At 37.9% G+C, this 21,171-nt stretch overlaps 1 protein-coding gene across 4 annotated transcripts; it reads right to left on the minus strand.

Moving 5' to 3' along the window:
* Nucleotides 1-573: 573 nt before the first annotated feature.
* On the minus strand, nucleotides 574-20,801 carry HAVCR2 (hepatitis A virus cellular receptor 2). 4 transcript variants are annotated; one of them, XM_039876473.1, is made up of 8 exons: nucleotides 20,708-20,801; nucleotides 19,877-19,915; nucleotides 18,854-19,192; nucleotides 17,895-17,978; nucleotides 13,873-13,913; nucleotides 12,342-12,465; nucleotides 9,873-9,909; nucleotides 574-8,070 (listed from the first exon to the last, which is right to left on the minus strand). In XM_039876473.1, exons 1-8 carry the CDS (start codon nucleotides 20,784-20,786, stop codon nucleotides 7,911-7,913), a joined length of 903 nt encoding a protein of 300 aa, XP_039732407.1. In that variant the 5' UTR covers nucleotides 20,787-20,801; the 3' UTR covers nucleotides 574-7,910. The 4 variants fall into 4 exon arrangements, with proteins under 4 accessions (XP_039732407.1, XP_039732398.1, XP_039732417.1 ...); XM_039876464.1 differs by having other exon boundaries at nucleotides 12,342-12,468; XM_039876483.1 differs by lacking the exon at nucleotides 20,708-20,801 and adding an exon at nucleotides 20,302-20,601 and having other exon boundaries at nucleotides 12,342-12,468.
* Between the last annotated feature and the right edge of the window lie 370 nt (nucleotides 20,802-21,171).

Below are 21,171 nucleotides of genomic sequence, written 5' to 3' on the forward strand. Positions count from 1 at the left end.
CATTCACTTGTATCCACTGTGCCTTGTTGCATTATCACAAGATTGTAAGACATTTCCTCCACATCCAGTTTAGGGAAGATGGGTGGGTCAAAGAGACTTAATAGCATTGGGCTTTAACCAGATAGGATTAGGATAGTTTTCTAAAGTAGGGGTCTTCAACCTTTTTGGCACCAGAGACATGTGCTCCTATGAGAATCTAAAGATTGATGATCTGAGGTGGAGCTGAGGTGGTGATGCTAGCGCTGGGGAGCGGCTGCAATTGCAGAGGAAGCTTCAGTCACTGGCCAGCTACTCACCTTCTGCTGTGTGGACTGGTACCTAATAGGCCATGGATCAGTACCAGTCTGTGGCTCAGGGGTTGGGGACCTCTGTTCTAAAGAACTCTGCTCTCCCAAACCAAGACTTCTGTAGGACCTGGGCACCAAACTGAAATGCCTGTGCTGGTAGCAATTATTCAGAATGTATGCTGAGCTCCTTCTAAACTTATGTGAAGAACACTGTAGGAACTGGTAGGAAATGGGACTTTAAATAATGTATACAAAATCCTCTGCTTATTAATAACATACAGTGAAAAAGAATGTGACATTTTATTGGGACACTTGTATGGAACTGTTTCTAAAAAATATCAAGTGGAAAAACTATTCATACAAATATATTTCATAGAAACCTATTTTTGTAAAAATGCTGTAACCAAATGACAACATATACATATATATCATATGGAAAAGTCATGGGAAAGGCATGTGTGACTAACTACTGTTAGTGTCTGAGACTGTTCAGTGTCTGTACTCTGTGATAAGAAAGCAAGCTGAGACAGGGGTGTCTTTTAGTTTAAAGTTATTTAGATATCAGCTGAGTTTTTACAATAAGAATTTACAAATGTACTACTCATATAATATACGTAAAACGTTTTAACACATACACACACACACACACACACACACACACACACACACACACTGAACCCAACAAACTCCCAAACTGTGTGTTCTTACAAAAGTGGAATTCTTTTACATTTACATAAGATATTTTTTGCAAATTAATTATAACCATCATTTCTTTATCCCAGATAGAGAGAAAAGAAAGCAACTTAAATTAACTAAAGCTACATTCAGACACCACCAATTACCTAGAAAGACAGAAGATTATGAAATAATGCTTGAATTAACATATAAGCACTTATACTACAAAGCATGCTTTTCTACAAAGTAGAAAATATATCAGGTAACTATATATTTATTTAGGTGTCTGCTGTTAGAATCTATATCACCTGTATCACTTCATGCATTTACCCAGTTAATATTTATTGAGCATCTGCTGTGTAACAGGCCATCCTTATTCTATGACATTCACTTGGTATTATATGGATGTTAAATTAAGGAAGTGGTAAAGACAAGGATTAACATTTACAAGAATAAGAAAAAAAAAAAAAATGAAGACATCACCAAAAAGAAAAAAAGGCTTTTCTGTTTCATTTAGAATCTAGTATGCAGGTCTGCTAATGCTTATTAACTTTTATTATAATTGTTTGCTTGGATATTGGGCTGCCTTGATAGACTCTGACTTCCTTGAATACATGAATCTTCTATCTGTGGCACTTGTATCATAGCTTGAGTTTACAATATAGCAGGTATATATCATTGACTCAATCAGTCTACAAATGCTTATTTAGCATCCACTACAAGTCAGTTATTTTACTAGGCCCCTGGGGTATAAGATGAATGATAGAGTTTACTGTCTAGTTGAGGCTCGAGGAAGACAAATCACTCACACACACACACACACACCACCACACACACACACACACCACCACCACCCACCACCACCACACAAAATTAAAAAATTAGAGAATTTCAGATTTGAATAAATTATGTAGGAAATAAACTGGACTAGAGATGGGCAGGTTGGTCTTTTCTCATTGCATTGGGAAAGCTCTTAGATGACATCTAAGCTGGAAACTCAAAGATGTGAAAGAGGAAGCTCTGCAAACAGCCTAACGGAAGTATTCCACAGGTAAACAACTCCACTGAAAAAAAAAACCGCTAAAACCAGAAAGAACTTGATCTGTTCTAGAAGCAGAAAGGAGACCAGTGTGGCATAGAGAATCGGGAGAGGCTGATGAGGTCAGCAGAAATCCAGTCCCATTGGAAGCTGTTGAAAGGTGTTAAATAACAGAGTAATTGAATCTGGTTGATGATTTTAAAAAAGAAAAGGAAAACACTTAAACTTCTGTATGAGGAGAATGAACTATTAGGACAGCAAAAGTGGAATAGGAGGATACCAACTAGGAAGCTATATTTTCGATGGATGTGGATGGATGGATGAAAAAGTGGATGAATGAATGAGTGGGTAGATAAATGGATGGGTGGCTGGTGGATGGAAGGAATGAAAGGAGGAAGGGATGGAGGAAATAAATAAGTGAATAAATAATAACCATGACTAAAAAGAAATAAGGCCTATGAGAGTCATTTGACCTAGGTATTTTAGCATAAAATGGTTCTTAAGTCAAATTTCAAAAACAAAGGCGAATTATTTTGAGTGAAAGAAACATTGCTAGAATAGTTTTCTGAAATGATTGCTTGAGTAAAATAGTATACATTTAGCAATACAATGACTGGTATATATGTTTTAAAATAAATCATTATTCTATAAGTCATACTACTTCATGAAAATTTGTAATTACCTATATAGCTCTCATTGTAATTTTACTTCGACACAGGGATTCCTTATCTAGAACTTATACTTTGGAAGTATACACAAGTGCACATAGGTTTTTTAAAAAAGGATTGTCCTTGCAGCCTTATTTGAAATGGGGGGGAGGGGAATAAATATCTATGCATGGGGAAGTGATTTAATAGATTATGCACATTTGTTCTACTTAATACTACATAGCTATCTAAATAAAGGCTGTTGTCCCGTGTATTCTGATACGGACCCATGGCCATCTATAAACAATGGGTAAAAAGTAAGTTACTATATGGATGTATGAGAGAGAACAGAGAATGTTCTAGAACTATGCTAATACTACAGCCACTAGCCACATGTGGCTACTAGGCACTTAAAATATGACCAGTCAGAATTGAGATGTGCTCTAAATATAAAATACTGAATTTCGATGACTTGAAATAAAAAAAAAATAAACTCATTAATGATGTTTATATTTACTCTACATTGAAATAATAGTACTTTAGATGGCTGAGTTAAATATATTCTTAAAATTAATTTCACCTGTTTCTTTTTTACTTTTTTGAATGTCGCTAGTAGAAAATTTATAATTACCTATGTAGCTCTCATTGTAACTTTACTGGACAGTGCTGGTCTAGAAGAATAAAGCAATAACACTGATTATTCCTGGGGAGTGGAATTGGGGAGAAGGTTTGATGAGGAGGACAGGGAATGAGGACTTTCACCTTTAACCAAACGCTACTATATTTTTCAAAGAACATTTAATTAAAAAATTTAAAAACCAATAATAGGAATCTAAGCAAAGCCTATAGTTTAGAAAATGTCATATCACTGTTAATGTCTTAGTTTTGACAAATGTACCCTAGTTATGCAAACTGTTAACATTGTGGGAAACTGGTGAATACAGAAACTCCCGTATCATTGTTACGAGTCTCTGTAAATCTCAAATTATTCCAAAATTAAAAGTTAAAAAAGACAGCATTAAGGACACAAGCAATTTAACAAGTTGTGTCCCCTGCTTAAATAGAGATTGTTATTCAGAGTCTCAATATACTGTAAGGCAAGTGGCTCCAAACTCTCTGCTCCACACAGTGTCCCTTATAAGGACATTTGCTTGAAATAAAATAGCTACTAGTATAGCTAAATGTCACATTTCTTAGTTTTTATCTGAAATTCCATCAAGTCAGATAACTATTTTCTCCCATGGTGATTAGAAACTATTTGGTTGCTATTTGTGTAGCAGAAATTTTTGTGGGAGGAGGGTTGCCTGAGAGAACCAAGAACAGCTCTTCTGAGAACATTACTGAGAATGTTACTTAGGCCTGGACAGCTGGCAGATTTTAAAGGCCCCTCACCACTGGATACTTACTTCAACTCTCAGATTTAGCCGGTACTAAGATCAAGAGATTTTTTTCCTAAGATCTAGTGGTGAACTTTTGGATAAAGAAAAATAATCCAGAAATCTATAATATCAGTAGAACAAAACTGTGAGACAACCTCCACCTACATTTCTACAGTAGCTAATTTCAACTTGAGTGTTTTCTGAACAAGAACTAAATTTTGTACAAAATTGAATAGTAATCATAAGTAAAACTGTGGACAATAAAATTAAAAGCAGACTAGATACAGATATATAGATATATGGATACTTCAGAGCTGGTAAAAAGAAAATAAACATTGCATTGGAATGTAAAATATTTCTATTTTACGCGAACTAGGTTTAAATGCAGAAATACAAAATGTGGAAATTACAAAGGAAACATACCAACTTATCATAAAGCGTGAAGCAAATATAGACTACAAGTCTATAATAAAATATTTTTCAAAGGTGATGTACCCACAAAACAACTATATTAAAATAATGTGCACATTTAAAAAGATGTCTCACACCAGCACACATGAATGGCTTAAATAACCATTAAAAAAAAATCTCACTGCTTTCTCTGAGAAAAGAGAGTCACACTATAGCAGAAGGAATTTAAACAAGAATTCCAAAAAGAAAATCACTGCTATGAGTAAATGAGTCACTTGGAATGACCTTCGTAATTGCAGTCAATAGACTGAGAAAAAGACGCAGAGGATCTAGAAGCCTGAAACTAACATTTCTGACTCATACTGCTCCTTTGCACAGGTTTCCAATGAAAATCAGCCAAAATCTGAACTCCGCGGTAGCTTGAGAACCTTTCAACCCAATGGTCCAGCTGCCTCTCTCTCCTTTTCCTGGCTTCTCAACTGATTCCCAGAAAAGGCTGGTGGGAAATCCTAAACATTACAGTTTTAGGGCATCTCTACTTATCACCAGAAGGAGTCAGACTTTCTTGATAAAAACTCTGAAGACAAATTAATCTGGTTCAGTTTAATTTTTTTAACTTAAATTTAAATGAGAATAACATTAAAATTTTAATGAGAATAGGCATAAATCAATAGCAGGCCTACCTTGGAGATATTGCAGATTCAGTTCCAGACCCCCTAAATAAATAAGGCAGGTCAGAATCTTTTTGCTGGTGGAGGACCTTCAATATATTTTTTTTAAAAAAACCTCAGCACCTATGAAGCACAATAAAGCAAAATGCAATAAAATGAGGTATGCCTGTAATGTGGGCTTGAACAGCTTGAAATTACTACCTTAGAAATTCCAAATCTAGCAAAAGTAATAGATAGATAAAACATAGCAAGACCTTACTTTTTCAGTCTAAAAAGACAAGCGGCCCCCACTTTGCACAGACTATGGGTCGCTTAGGTAGAGCCTGGGAAAAAAATCCAAAGGTACTTCTAGGAACAGACAACATATTCAATCTTAACACACTATTTTTAATTAAGTTACCACTTGTCATCTCCAGGGCATATGGAGCTTTTCATTCTCCTTTCCGCCTTCATCCCCATTCTAAATAATCGATTTACAGTGGCTCCTACTCTGAAAACCAGAGTTCCAGTCCTGGCTTTCTGGCACACTCTCTTGCTGGCCTTGACCTTGAACTTGACCTGTCCCCATCTTCATTTCTTTCTATAATGAGGAAGGCAGACAGAAAAACATTGCTATATGCTTAAATCTAATCTTTCCATTACAAAAGAAAATAGAGATCATCAATTACAAAGGCATGTTAAAAGGAAAAAGTGAACATCTCTTGATCATTTGCCACAGTGGGGTAAACATATTGAGTATATTCTTCCACATTTTTTTGAGGCATAAGATAAAATTTGCATCAATTAGACATACTATTCGAGAACTTTATTTTTCTTTTAACTTAGCGCTATAGCATTTTTCTCTGACAAGTAACTTAAGCTTTGTGACAGTAGGGGTTTTGTCTGCTTCCTTCACTGAGATATTCCTAGGGACTAATACACTGTCTGACAAAGTACCTGACAATAAGTGTTCAATGAATAAGTAGATGGAATGAATCCTCCAGCCTGTCAGATCCACCAGTTCTATGGGCTCAGGGATATGCCTATTGGTCTCTATGTTCTCAGCACCAAAGTACCAGGCACACATTAAGCACTCAATAAATATATGTTAAATTAGCATATGGCTCAATGATGAAACCACCGAATTCCTTTTTACTGCACCAGTGTGCTGATGTACCACAATAATCAACTACTGCCCTGCTGATAGAAAACATTTCCTGTGAACGTCATTGCAATGATAATGCCTGCACACTTACCCTAGTTTAAAAGTTTTTGTAGGATGAGCCTCTTTTGGAGGAGGCCATCGATCTGGTCCAAATGTGTTCTGAAGTCCCATCCCTCCTAGAATTTCAAAACCTTTAATACATTTACGATTAATTTTCAGCTTGTATGAGAGCCACTGCCTACGATTTTGAACAATGATCTCCTTTACATATCTCCCTACAGAAATCCAGTGCCTCCCAAAACTGTCGAGATGCAGCCCAAACACTATATAGTTCACACAATAATTCAGAATGCCTGAAAGACTTCTAGAAACAAACAGGCTGCCTGTGTTGTTGGTGACCAACATGTACTGCACGTAGCACAGTAGCACTTTAGTCATCACCTGGGGAAGGGCAGTTTTCAGGCAGTGACAGGTCCATATTGTTGACTGATTCCTTGTGTGCTGAGGAGGGCTCAGCAGAAAGAGGGAAACAGACAAGAGGGTGGCAGACTTCCAAGGGCCTGAGATGGCACAATGTGCTGAGCAGCAGAGGCCACTTCTGCCTACTTAAGGGTACCGGGAGTCTGGGGATATTTGCGAATTCTCTAAGAAGTGAGGTTAAAGAGCTGTCTGAACTCTCCAAAGGGAAAGACTACAGGAAGCTACCTTTCTGCTTATCTAATGTTTTCATACCAAAGATATTTAGTAAATTCTATTATGTGTGAGAGCAGTGCAAGGCATTAGGAAGGCAACAAATAAGTAAGGCAGATTTAGTCTCTACATTCTTGTATTGAGGCTTAAAGACCACTGTCTTTCCATCAAGGAACCTGAAGCAGACAAATACAGATTGCTGGAGCCTTTTCTTTCCACCACAAAATCTAATTTGTGTCCCAGTCACTGCTTCTACTGTGAAAAACACAGCTCCAGTTCTCTCCATGAATGGAGAAGTTGATCAGAGATATTTCCCTTTGAGTGATCACCAAGCAAAACAGCAACACACACACTGAGTGTGCTTCCTTTTTCCCCAGGAGCTCCTGCCATACCATGGGTTTGCTGGGCTGTCCTCGTAACAGGCAAAAAAGAGCTGTGCAGTGGCACTTACTGCTGGAGAGTCAACATGCAAAGAAGCATAAACCCTGAGACTCAAAGGGAACCTTCAAGACCATCTAGTTCTACTCCAGGCATTTCTTATCCTTTAATGAGTCCCATATCTTTTTGAAAATCAGTGCCCCTCTAGACTTTCTGTACCAAAAAAAAAAAAGATATTTACATAACCGTCCCTACATTTTTAAGAGCTTCGTGGACACATCATGTGACTAAATTTCCTGGAATTCCAGAGACCCCATATTAGAAATTCCCCTTTTATCAGTCTCTGAGTTGAATAACCTTGCTGGTTGGAATGCCGAAGTAATGTTGTAACCTGTCTGAGAACAGTGCAGGTCATGGTTCAATCCCTTGTGAGCTAATTATCTTCAGAAATGGAAAAACAGTGCTTGGGAGCCATGGACAGAACCTTAAAGCCAATCAGCTGACACATTTGATAGTTTTCAGAGAAGACAATATAAGCACAAAAATGAAGCTGGGTCCGACGACATAGAATGGTGAGCCTCAGAAGTTGTCAGGATTGCTGCCCACTGCTGACATAGCAGTAATACTCCGATGGATCCTCCATTTCATATATGTTCTCCTCAATGGTATAGATGTTTTCCTCTGAGCGCATCCCCTCTGCTACTGTATTAGCTAACCCTAAGGGAGGGAGGTTAGCCAAAGTGATGAGGCTGTGGAAATAAAATGTCACGGTTGAGTTCATCATTTCCAGGGTACCACAGGGTACCAATAAAGAGCATAGGCTTTGCTGAAGAGACAGCGACCAAAGGCAGCACATGATGCTTGACTGGGTCCTGACTAGGGGGAAAAACATAAAATAGAATAATCTGAAGAACATTGAGGAAATCTGAATTAATCTTAATTTTCTTAGTTATAAAAATTAGCATTGTGTTATCTAAGAGAATATTTTTGTTCTTAGGAAGTACAGACTGAAGTGTTTAGGTCAAGCCTCAAGATGTCTGAAACATCCTTAAAATGGTTCAGAAAGAAATTGTGTGCATAGAGAAACAGAAAAAACAAATATATCAAAAGGATAAATCACACATTTAGGTGTTCCTTATACTATTATTTCAATTCTCCTGGGGGCTGGAACAATTTCAAAAAAAATGAATATGGCATGTAGCCAATCAGATTTGAGTTTGAATTTTGTCTCTTTCACTTACCAGCCCTATGACCTTGGGTAAGTTGGATTTATTTTTTCATTCATTTATTCAAGAAATATTTAGTGTGTTACACACTGTTCTATTTACCAAGAGATTCAGCAGTGAACAAAACACAGAAATTCCATGAAGGCTATATATTAGTAAGCTCTGTGTCTCAGGCTCCTCATCTGTAAAATAGGAATAATAAGCATGCTATCTCACCAGGCTGCTTAAGGAGCATTTATTCATTCTATAATCAAATATTTATTAAGTGCTTACCAAGTATCAGGAGCTGTGCTAGGGGATACAGCTATTAATATGGTAGACAAGTTCCTTATTTTCTATGGAGTTTACCTTTATAGGTGGAGATGAACATTAGCCCAATGATGTCACATAAAATGAATTAGTGCATGTGCATTACCTATGAACGTTATCACATTTTAGGTCTCAGCTCTAAGAAAGTATAGTGACATGGATAATCTAATCTATGGATAATTAAATTATTTCTTTGGTCTTTTTTACTTCTTTATTGCAGACCATTCTGTCTTCATAAATATACTGCCTACACTTAGTCTAAAATTATTAGTGGTTTAGAAAGTATTCAATGGACAGTGTCATTTTTTTTCCTTGAAATATACTGCATTCTATCAATGTACCAAATGTCGCTAAAATGAAAGAAAAGTTATGCGTGTCTGGGATTGAGGTGTGTGTATGTGTGTTATAAAGATATGTGAATATAGTCAGGAATGAAGACTAAAGCTGTAATGTAACGAACCAGTAGTTCTCAACCTTGTTTTCACATCAGTATCACTGGGAAAGCTTTAAGAAAAATATGTGTGCTTAGGCCTTATCCCTAAAGATTCTAGTTTATTTGCTCTGGGGCTGACAACAGATTGTGTAAGTGACTCTAATAGGTTACCTGAGTGAAGAGCACCTAGACTTGGCTACCAAACCCCTGTGAGTAGATTCTGTATTTCTAGTTTTCTTCTGAAGTCCAATGCCCACACCAGAGCCTGGATGTAGTACATGCTCAATGAATTGAAGGGTCAGTTGATTGATCGAAAAGACCCATTAATATAGAATAAATAAGCATTTCCTATCGACAAGAGATAAATTCTATACCTTCACTTTAGGACTGAGGAATGAGAGGGATTAGGAAGTAAACAGAGCAGTGTGCTTGCATGTCACAAAACTAGGCCTAAAGCAAGAAGGAAGTATAAGTTTAGATCCCAAAGTCCCAGGGTAGGACTTCCAAGAGCAAAGATCAAAGCCATATGAGAGTAGGGGCCTCCGAGATTCCCGCTTTCCCCTACCCCACCACTTATTCTTACCTTGAATTCTGTAACTTCTCTTTCTTATGAGAATACCCTAGGCAAAGAGGAGAAGAAAAGTCAATTAAAATTGCTTTCATAGTTAAATGAAATAAGAAATAAAATGGGCTCGCTGGAGGCAAGGATTGTTTAGGGACATCTGGTCTTGCCATAGATTGAATAAAATCAAACTACCATTGTGTGTCTTGGTTTATTACATGAACTATGCTAGAAAATAATAAAAGTAATATTTAACCAAAATATGGAATACCTACTTTACGTCAGGTAGTATGCTAAGCACCATGGACACAAAAGTAAATCATGAAGCCTGACTTTGTGAAGCCATGTTCTAGTGAGGATATCACTTAAAAAATAATAATAATAACAACAATAATAATAATTTCTCATTTTGATCTGATACAAGGAAAACCAACAATGCACTGGAACTGATAATAGAGAAGGTAGTCAAAAAGAACTTCCAGAAAAGGTGACTCTTAAGGTCAACTCTGAAAGAAGAGAATGAGTCAGCCAGCGAAGAGCCAGGTGGAGCATTCCAGGCAGACTAAAGCCCTGATAGAGATCATGGCAAGTGCCTGAAACCAAAAATATGGCTGGAATAAAAGAGTGACCCAAGATAAGGTCTGAGAAGCAGGCAGCCTAGGGCTAGATCCTACAGGACCGCTTAAGTAAAAATCAAGGGTTTGGATTTTATTCTAAGGCCTGTAAGAAATACAAAGGGCAGAAATATAATATGATTGGGTTTTAAGATGATCACTCAGACTGCTGTGTGGAAAGTGGGTTAAAAGGAGGTATAAAAAAGTGAGGAGGTCAGTAGAAATGATGGTGCCTCAAAATAAGGTGGTGACCGAGAGAGATGCAGAATAATGAATGGATTTTAGATATGTTTTGGAGAAAGACCCGCAGGAACTGAATTTGAATTGTGTATTAGGAGTGAGGATAAAGGATTCAAGAATGACTTCTGTCTTTCTGGGCTTAAGCGACCAGATGGATGGTAGTGAAACACCGTGATGGGAACGACCAGGGAGGGAGAGGTTACATTTTGGGAAGGTGCAATATAAACTCCACTGGGTATGTTAGATGTGGGACACATCTAAGAGGAAGTATCAACTGGACAAACTTCTGAGAGTTGGAGAGAGGTATTAAGAATGACATTAAGTCTATGAAAATATAGGTCATCACCTAGAGATGCAGAGAGAAGGAAAGGTTCAGCCCTGAGGAACCTCAACATCTAAAAGTCTAGCAGAAGAATAGGAAATAACAAAAAAGACTGGAAAGAAATGGCCAGTGAAGTAGGAGAGCAGTGTTTCAGAAGCCTAGAGAAGGAAGACTTTCTAGAATGAATGAGAGTCAATTTAATTAAACATTGCTGAATGACTGATCACAATGACTTTGTGTGTGTTGCTTAACCTTTCAGCACACTGGTTCTCCATTTGGTAAATTAGAATGATATTACAACCTTTCTCAAAAGAGTAGTTGTAAGGATTTAATGCACATAGAGTATGCTTCTAGAAACATCCTGGTTTTCCCTGCACTGTCTCCACTTTTAACATTGGAAGTCCCACATCTAAGGATCCACCTTCAGTCCTGGGCAAATCTGGGATACTTGGTCACCCTACACACAGTCCACATTTGTGTATCAGTAAGAAAGGCTGCTAGAATGCACTAATCTCTGGGTGTAAGGCCTTGGCCTCTGTCCTCAAAGAGAAGAGAATATATCACCATAATAGGTGTAAGGCCTTTGGGCTGATAGAACTGTGGCCATAGTTTCCCAGGTGTTATCATCTAATGAAATTTACCAAGTTAAATACACTTTAAATATGAGGTTTATTGTATATAAAGCATCCTTTAGTAACAATTTTTAAAATAAAGGTATGTAACTTAAAAATGCATTGTGCTGAATGCCATGATGGAGGAAAATACTAATGCTGCAATCCTGGCCATGACCCAATGTTAAAAGGACTTGATGTCTCTCTTTAAAGACTTATTTCTGAGAAACAAAGATAGAAAATTCACAGAAGGAAATGATTTTCATTGTTGTGCTTCCTAATAAAGCTAGACATCTTCATGAATTAAAAGGTTCTTTTCTTTCAAAAGAGAATCGGTACTGGAATCAGCCTGCCTGGATTCAAATTCCATCTTTGTCACTTACTGATTCTGAAACCTTGGGAAAGTAACTTACTCTCTCTAAGCTCTACTCTCCTCTATGAGGATAACAATCCTACCTACCTTATAAGGTGGAGATGATGATAAAATGCATGTAAAACATTTAGCACCATGTCTGCCTGTTACATGGTAACCATTGATAATAATAATGATATTATTATTATTAAGGTTTAGAAGAACTAAAGAGTTTTAGACTAACAACCTTTGGGTATAAATATAAACTTATATTTCTATCTAGGTTTATATTAGTTCCTATATTAATAGTTCCTCATCAGAGGGAGAGAAAAGCAACATTAAATTACTTACATTTGAGAATTAAGGCACCAAAGATAAGAACCAGAGTCAGCCCAGCAGAGATCCCTGCTCCAATGTAGACACTTATCCTGGTGGTCGCACCAGCGTCTTGTAACTCATTAGCCAGTGTGGATATCTGCTATGGAAACACAAACAAAACTGTAGCATATGGCCAGAAATTGGTTGTGTGCTCAGCTATCCTCATGACTTGTGCATTAGACTATCTCTTTTAAAGCATCACAGGAGTACAGGGACACTGAATCCACCCTTGATCTGCCCCCTTCTAGACAAAACTCAAACCACCCAAAGAAAAGGAGTAGCTTAGTCTTTGGAGTTATCAGGGGACTAAAATACGCCCTTCTGTGCCTTGGATAGAGAAGGAACTCTTAGTAAATGGACTATGGCCCTCTCCCTTACACAAAAATGGATTTTAGAGTAGACTCCTATTCACCCAGGATCCCCTGGTGTTCCCAGGGAGTTGCAGAGTGGTCTACATTTACAAGCAGTGAAGCCCTTATTTTGAAAGAAAGACAGTTACTTAAGAGCCAGGTTTTTGCAGCCAGACAGTCCTGGGTTCAAATCCCAGCTCTGTCACTAAGAGCTGAGTCATCTTGTAGAGTTATTGGGAAAATTAAGTATCAAAAATATAAAATCCCTGGCACAGGGCCTGGTGCATGATAATGCTTGATCAGTAATAGCTATCATTGCTTTTGCTCTAATTAATTTGGTTTTTTGATAACTGAGAGTCACAGAGAAAATCCTCTGCTTCTAAGATTTCAGTCCATGCCCACCCCCCTTTAAAAATAATACTAAACATTTTTAAAACAATGAAGTCAAGGATGCTACATGCAAGGTACTGTGCATCAAGCATGTGGGTACACAGAGGTACTACAGAAGCAGTCCTTGATTACAAAAAAGAGCAGAGAGAAATACAAAGTGCTGAGCCTCAGTTGTGAACACACAAGTAGGCGATTAAGTCAAATGAATAGGTCTTCAAAGAACTTTTAAGTCATTACTACAAATTTGCTTTCTAGTGGTTTCCCTTTTTACTCTAAGAAGGTGAGAGAACACTGAAATTGTGATTAGTGGTAATATTGCTTTATTTATAGTTAGATACATAAATTCCTGGTTTAGAATATTCCTGACTGGTGTCTTGTTATACAAAAAAAAAAAAAAATCTTTCTCATTTGAGTTGCAACAGAAACAAGAAGAAACATATTCTAGGGAGGTGGAGGGTCTTTGAATTCTTCACAGTGGTATACAGCTATGAACTTTGAGAAGGACAAAATGCTAATACTTCCTCTTTTGTTTTTCCAGCACTTACTATGTGCCAGACACTCTACATGCATCATCTCATTCCACCCTTACAACAGGTCTATGTAGTTACTGTCATCATCAACATGTCAAAGCAAGGAATCTGAAGCTAAGGGAGATTAAGCCTTTTTTCCCAAAAGAAAGAGTGGGTTGGAAAGAAGGCTAAAGTCATACTTGCTTTTCTGAGTTAAACACAATGTTAGCTCCCACACACAAAAAAGTTACTTACTGGTTGACTTCTATCATGGAAGGTCTCCATTGTCTGCGTCTCTGACACAAAGAAGAGAATACCCAACAGAACAGTTCAAAATGTTTTCTTTCATTTGAGTTAAAAACAATCTTAAATATGCCTATAATCCTATTAGAAATTATTTTTACTCCATACTCTTGACAGTAATTAATTGGGAGACCAACAAAATTTACTAAACACTCACCAATCAACTTTAGGACAACCACATTTTTTCATCCAGGAAATGAACCCAGCTACTTATGTTTTATGAAATGGAGATTTCTGCCAGGAAGACCTCCACTGAATACATAGTTTGCTGTATTCACAGGGCCCTAACAGGGTCTGCAGAATTCCAACAACATTGCTAACACTCAGGCAAGCATTACATTGTAATTAGGCTTCGACAGATAACAAAAGTTAATTTTCCTGAAAAAGCCTGGCATTTTCTCAATAAGAGGGAGAGAGGGTATTCAGTTGCCTAAAAATGAAAATAAAAATAACTATAGCTACATTTACCATGAGCAGGCATTGTGCTAAACTCTTGAAGTAGCTCATTCAGCATTCAAAACAACTATCCTAAAGTAGGGACAATCAGTCCCATTACACAGATGAAGAAGCTGAGAATTAGGAAGTTAAGGACTTAACCTAGGTCACACAGCTTAGTGAATGACAGAAATGGTCTTCTAATTTAGGTCTGCATGGCTTTAAGCATACATTCTTTTTTTTTTTTTTAATTTAAGTAGAGCTGGTATATAATATTATATTAGTTTCAGGTGTACAATATAGTATATTGTATATCTTACAATGTAATTACCATACTAAGTCTAACAATCGTCTGTCACCATGGAGACTTATCAGAATATTATTGACTATATTCTCCTTTACATTTTTCACCCAGTATCCCACTCCAACTATCAGTTTGATCTCTGTTACTATAAGTCTGTTTTTGTTTTATTTGTTCATTTGTTTGGGTTTTTTAAATTCCACATATAAGTAAAAACATAAAGTATTTATCTTTCTCTGTCTGATTTATTTCACTTAGCATAATACCCTCTAAGTCCATGAATGTTGTCAAAAATGGCACAATGGCATTGTTTTTTTAGGGCTGAGTAATATTCCATTGTATATACATCTTTATCCATTCATCTATCGATGGACACCTAGGTTGCTTCCATATCCAGGCTATTATAAATATAAGCATACATTCTTAACTCTGCTGCCTTCAACAACCTTTGCATCAGCATTGCCACTACTATTAAGTGTGTCACATTGCCTAGCTGCTAGCTCACCTTCTTTCCTCTTTGTTCCTTTATTTGTTCATTTATTTATTTATTTATTTATGCCTATCCATTTGATGAACATGTAGTAAACCTCTACTCTGTCAGGCAATAGAGGACAGAGCAGTGAACAAGAGGGGCATGGGCCCTAACGTCATAGACTCTGCATCTTAAATATCAATAATCAGCTTTAAAAAATGAAGTATGCCTACTCATCCTTCTGGCTGAGTCAGAGACTGAAAATTCTTAAGTGTCATGGTCACTTTCCAGAGGCCTAAAAGTACAAATCCTTTAATATAGTACTCCTTGTTTAATAGACTATGATTTTAATATTATAATAGCATAGTCTTGGCCTAAAACTATAAATAAAAGAGAGATTATCTTCCACTTAGATTTTTGTTTTATTGCCCAAAGGGAATTTAAAGTATAAAAACCATATTAATGGAACCATTAAGTAAACATAAATCTTAACCACACTCAAGATTTCCCAGCGTAAATCTAGTTTCTGCTTTCTTGGCCTAAATGGTAAACTGTCTAACACTCTCTCTCTTTCTCTCTCTCTCTCTCACTTCATTTAACAGTGAAAACGATCAATAAAATAAAGTCCTTTTAGGTCATCACAGCTTATTTTCACATAAATAGACATCAACCAAGATAGGTAGAACAGTTGGAGGAAGTTGTAATGTTTTTTCTAGGGAACCCAAGAGTTGGCTGTGGTGGAGGCAGCAGTGGTAGAATGTGACGGTCTTCAAAGTATATAAATTTAATAGTTATCATCTAGTATTATGTGCCAGACATGGTGTTTAACACTTTACATGAAAAATCTCTTTTAATCTTGAGGGTAACTAACTGACATAATGTTACTTACCTATTATAGACATGCCGTTAAATATCATTAATTTGGATTTTTAATTTTATTTTCCTGTTTTGGAGACAGAAGAAGAAGCTGAGATTCAGAGAAGTGAAAGGCACTGGCCTTGGGCTAGGTTGTACCTAACCAAGAATCCTAGCCACAGGCTCATTTTTTCTTTCTTTCTTTTTTTTTGATTTATTTGTTTAAATATTTTCTCAGGCCTTTGAAAAGCTTAGAGAGTATAGGTCTATGCCTATATTCCCTGATGTAAGAAAGAGATGGCCCCATCTTTGCTGCCTAAAGGGAAGGAACAAACAAGTAAAAACTAAAAGAAAGGAGACTTCTTTTTATGGTATAGATAACTCTAAGGAATGTACTGCCTCTTGAGGGAAGTGAAATCCCCATCCAGGAGAGTGTGTGGGCATAGAGCAAATGCCCACTTTGGGGCATGTTACAAAGAACACTGAAGCACAGGATGGAAAAGTGGGATGAAACGACCCCTCAAGTCCCTTCTAGGTCTACAGTTGTAGGACTTTTTAAAATATAATAATAGCATACAATAAATGTCTGGAATTCCTTGATTAGCCCACAATGGGGGTGATCATCTGTTCCCACCATATCTCATTTCCTCACTAACTGCATAAGTGATACTGGCCAACAATCACTAAAGAATCACCAAAGATTAAAACTTTGGAGAGTTGAACTTAATAACTATAATAATAATTAATTTTGAGTGCTTTCTGTGGGCCAGGAACTATGCTGAGCACTTTACATTATCACATACAGTCTTTACAACAATCCTATGAAGTAGGCACTGGAATTACTCTAATTGGAGAGGTGAGGAAATGAAGCCTCACAGACTTTGAGCAACTTTACTGAGTTTACAAAGCTAGTATGAGGAGGTGACATCAGAACCCATTCTACCTATCACCGAAGCACTTGCCTACCATCTCATTCTGCTTCCGGATCTTACTGCTAATGTTAACAACTTAATTAACATGTATTGAGTATATACTACAATCAGACACTGGGTTAAGCACGTTAGTCACATTTTCTTATTTAAACCTCATAAAGTGAGACTGATGAGATTTATGTGATTGAGAAATGAGACTTACCTATTACTAAATTCATTTCACGGAATAAAAATCTGAGCTCCAGAGAGTTTAAGAAAGACTAGAACTCTGAGAGAAAATATTTAAGATGAACCCTTCTGATCAATGTGACCTGAGATCTGCTTTTCTGACCCTATCTTCTCTTCCAGCAAAGCATGGAAAAGTCCTTGCTAAACTAATTAAAGAATTTAGCTGCTCTTACTGAGGTAAAAATCTGAGGATGCTGCTAGGTTTTATTCCAGTTAGAAGGGGTCCTAGAAATCACCTAATCAAACATGGACTGTGACCAATTCAAGACAAAATATCACCAGTCCAGGAATAAATCAGAAAATTATAAGAATAATGTAGAGTTTTTCATTAGATTAGATTGACCTAATTGAAGACTGTCGTTTTTTGGCAGTGATGGTAATATTAGAAATTTTGCTTTCCTTACATGGCAAAATACGTAGATAGAAATTCCTTTGGTGGAGGAGGGGATCAGGAATTTTAGTGGGTCATGAAATCTAAAAGTGTCTGGACAGAAGAGGAAGCTGAGATTCAGAGAACTGAAAGGCACTGGCCCTGGGCTAGGTTGTATCTAACTAAGGGTCCTAGCCACAGGCTCATTTTTCCCAGCACAGGTTTATCTCAACCACCTCCCTCACCTCAAATATTCTCTCAGGTATACAGAAGCATTCATACTTCACTCTTAAACTGTTCTCATCTTTTTTCCATATTCAAGATCTTCTGAACTCAAACCGCCTAAAGGCTTCCTCCTACACCCCATGTATATATAATTACCTGAGTCATGTCCCTCGGTGGTGAGCAACCTTGGAAAGGCTGTAGTAATGTCTCTCCATGCAGTCCAAGCAGGGGTGACCTTGGCTAATGTCAAAAACCAATGTAAGGATGAGGCTTCTCTGAGAGCAGAGAGCTTGTATAGTGCATCAAAAGGGCAGCAGGAAAAACAGGAAACACAACAAATAAAGAGAAACACATGCTCAACTTTCAAACCTGGACACTTCCTTTGAGAGTTTATCACACACTAAATTTAAGAACTGTGTTACAGTCATCATTGTCAGTCTAATTGTTAATAATAGAACTAATAGCCACACAGATGGCCACACTAAATGCTTTTCCGAAAACAGCTCCTACAATTCTTCTAATGGCCTATATTGTAGGTATTATATTTCACAGAGGAGAAGGTCACAGAGTTTAAATAACTTGTCCAAGATTACACGGCTAAGTAAGAGTCAGAGTGGAACTGAACTTAGCTCCATCAGCCACAAAGTACATGCTCTATAAATCTTAAAACATGCATGCACTTGCATCCCACCACCACACACATGCACAGTGCAGTGGGTCTCAATCCTGGCTATACACGGGGGAATATCACCTGGGGGAGACTCTGTAAAACCCCAGTGCTCAGGCTCCACCTTCATAGATGCTGCTTTCTCTGGTTTGCAGGTGGGGCCCAAGCATCTGTAGGTGTTACAAAGCTCCCCAGGTGAGTCTAATGAGCAGTCAGGGTCTCAAACTACTTATCCAGGCCTCTCTTCCCATTTCATAGATCCCTTCTATGAGTTTCAATATAGGTAGGGGATAAAACATGGCTGGACATTGCTAATGGGCCTGTAGGTCATAGGAGCCCACACCCCAGGGCTGTAATTTGGGAGGTCAGAGATAAGACCAATCAGTATATTTAATATGATGTGTAAATGAACCTTACTCATAAAGAAAGCATGCAAAGGTCCACTCACCTGGTATGATTTCCAACTGCAGGTTTGATTTTTTATCATTCATTGGGCCTGGGAACTGGATGCGGCAGCAATAAATCCCACTGTCGGCTAACGTCACATTCTCTATGGTCAAGGACACGTCTCCTTTGTATAAATTCCCCTTTAGTTTGTATCTTCTGGATATCTGATATTTCAAGTCCCTTCCATCAGTGCTGAGCACCATACTGTAACATTGAAAAGCAGGACAGGATCCCTTGCCCCAGCACACAGGCACGAGATCCTCAGAGGTGGCTGGCACGTAGCTGCAGGGTAGATAAGCATTCTGACCCACCTCAACTATGTACGATCCTTTCAAAGACTCTGATAAAAAGAAAAGGAGAGCAGGATGCAGGCAATGAGTGAGACTGTTCCATTTCGGGAAAACTGCAAGTAATGCCCTGTAGAATGAAGAAGACACTGCTGCTATCCTGTTTGGAGGATGATTCACTATGACAATGACTCTCAGACTTGAGGGGCATCAGAATCACCGGGAAGTCTTGTTAAACACAGATGGCTGGGCTCAACTACTAGAGTTCCTGATTTAATAGGTCTGGGGTAGGGCCTAAGAATTTGTATTTCTAACAAGTTCCCCTTCCCAGGAATTGCTGATATGGCGGGTCTTGGACTTTCACTGGAGAACCAATGCTCTAGGAGAGAATTGTGGCCCAGTCTTATGAACACCAGAGGGCAGGGCTGATGGAAACAGACAGTCATTGTCAGCCAGGAGAACGGCTCAGCCATTTCTACTAGTTGTCTGTTCATCAACGAAAATTAGTTATCCTAACACAATTCTCTCTTCTTTTTCTCTATTTTTTCTTAAGCACCAGGCACATAATGAATAAAAACCCTTCCTTAAATAAGAAGCTAATGTGTGACTATTTTTAGGTTTAAAATTGCCTTAAAAAAAATTAACTGTTAAAGTGTTTTCTCATCTTTTTCCTATATTCAAAATCTTCAGAACTCAAACTACCTGAAGGCTTCCTTCTACATCCCATGTATAATTACCTGAGCCATGTTCCTCAGTAGTGAGCATCCTTGGAAAGGCTGTAGTTAAATAATAAAGTCAAAAAGTATGAAAAGGGTATATGAAATATACTCCCTCTCTGCTCTTTCCTATTTACCAGCTTCCCTTTATAGAGTTTACACATTAAGAAGCATTCGTGTATTCCCACACTCTGCCACACACACACTCAAATAGAAGTCTATTATATGTATTATTGTGCTCCTTGAAGTTTTTCAAATAACATTATGACTTAGACATTTGATATCATTACGTATAGTCAATTTCACTGTTTGTACCATGGGTATATCGCAATTTATTTCTTTTGTTCACTTCCCCATTGGCGGACATTCTCTATTGCAAACATTATGACAACCCTCGCATCTTTATCTTGCCCTATCCCATTGCAAAAGTCCATGCCCAGACTTACTTGTAAGTAGTAGCAACCACAGGACACAGTCAAAGGAAAGATGTGAAAACATGAGTTCTGCAGAAGAAAGTGAAAGAATGGCTGTTTACGGGCCGCTTTAATTCTCCAATTGAACTGGATACTTCCTGCAACTGCGTCTCTACTCCGCAATCACGACAGCGGTGGCCGCTTCCCTGAGCGCCAGCCCGGCACACGAAGGCATCTGACTACCGAGCACTCCTCTGTGAATGCTGCCAAGTCTATGGTCACATCAACGAAAACCCCAGTTCTCAGTCATGCTACACCACACACATCCTGTAAGGGCTCTGATATTTAACCTGGTAGTATTAACAAAGAGGAAGCAATACTCAAAGGAAGAAGTGTCAGACCAGAAAAGTGTCAGCAAGTAAAGAGAGTCCTCTGATACCTCCGATGAAATAGTCCTCTGTTTGAAATGGACCATGTGTGGATCCAGCTGGGCACCAGGGAACACAAGGTAGAAACATATGCACTCATTCAGAACATCAGTCTATTGGTCGGTCGTGAGACCATCGCTGACACGTGTGTCAGGCACTGGACCGGGAGCTGAAGAATACCACAGTGAATGGCATGTTCCTTATCCTTACACTTACGGGCCCTTTCCATTCCACTCAGGAGCCTAATTCTTAGCCTTGTTCTGAAAAAATTGGCCTATGTCACATAACATTGATGGCTCTCAGTTTCCCCATTTATAAAACTTATAAAATGAAGAATTTGTATTAGGTGATATATGCATAGTTCCCTGCTCTAACATTCTGGTTTTGACTCAAACTTTCAAACTCTTCCACTTAGGGAAAACTCAGTCCTGTTGGCAAGGTTCCTTTTTCCCTACTGGGGGTGGAATTAAGGGGA

This window comes from Pteropus medius, unplaced genomic scaffold (genome assembly GCF_902729225.1).
Source record: "Pteropus medius unplaced genomic scaffold, Ma_sr-lr_union100, whole genome shotgun sequence".
Taxonomy (NCBI): Eukaryota; Metazoa; Chordata; class Mammalia; order Chiroptera; family Pteropodidae; genus Pteropus; species Pteropus medius.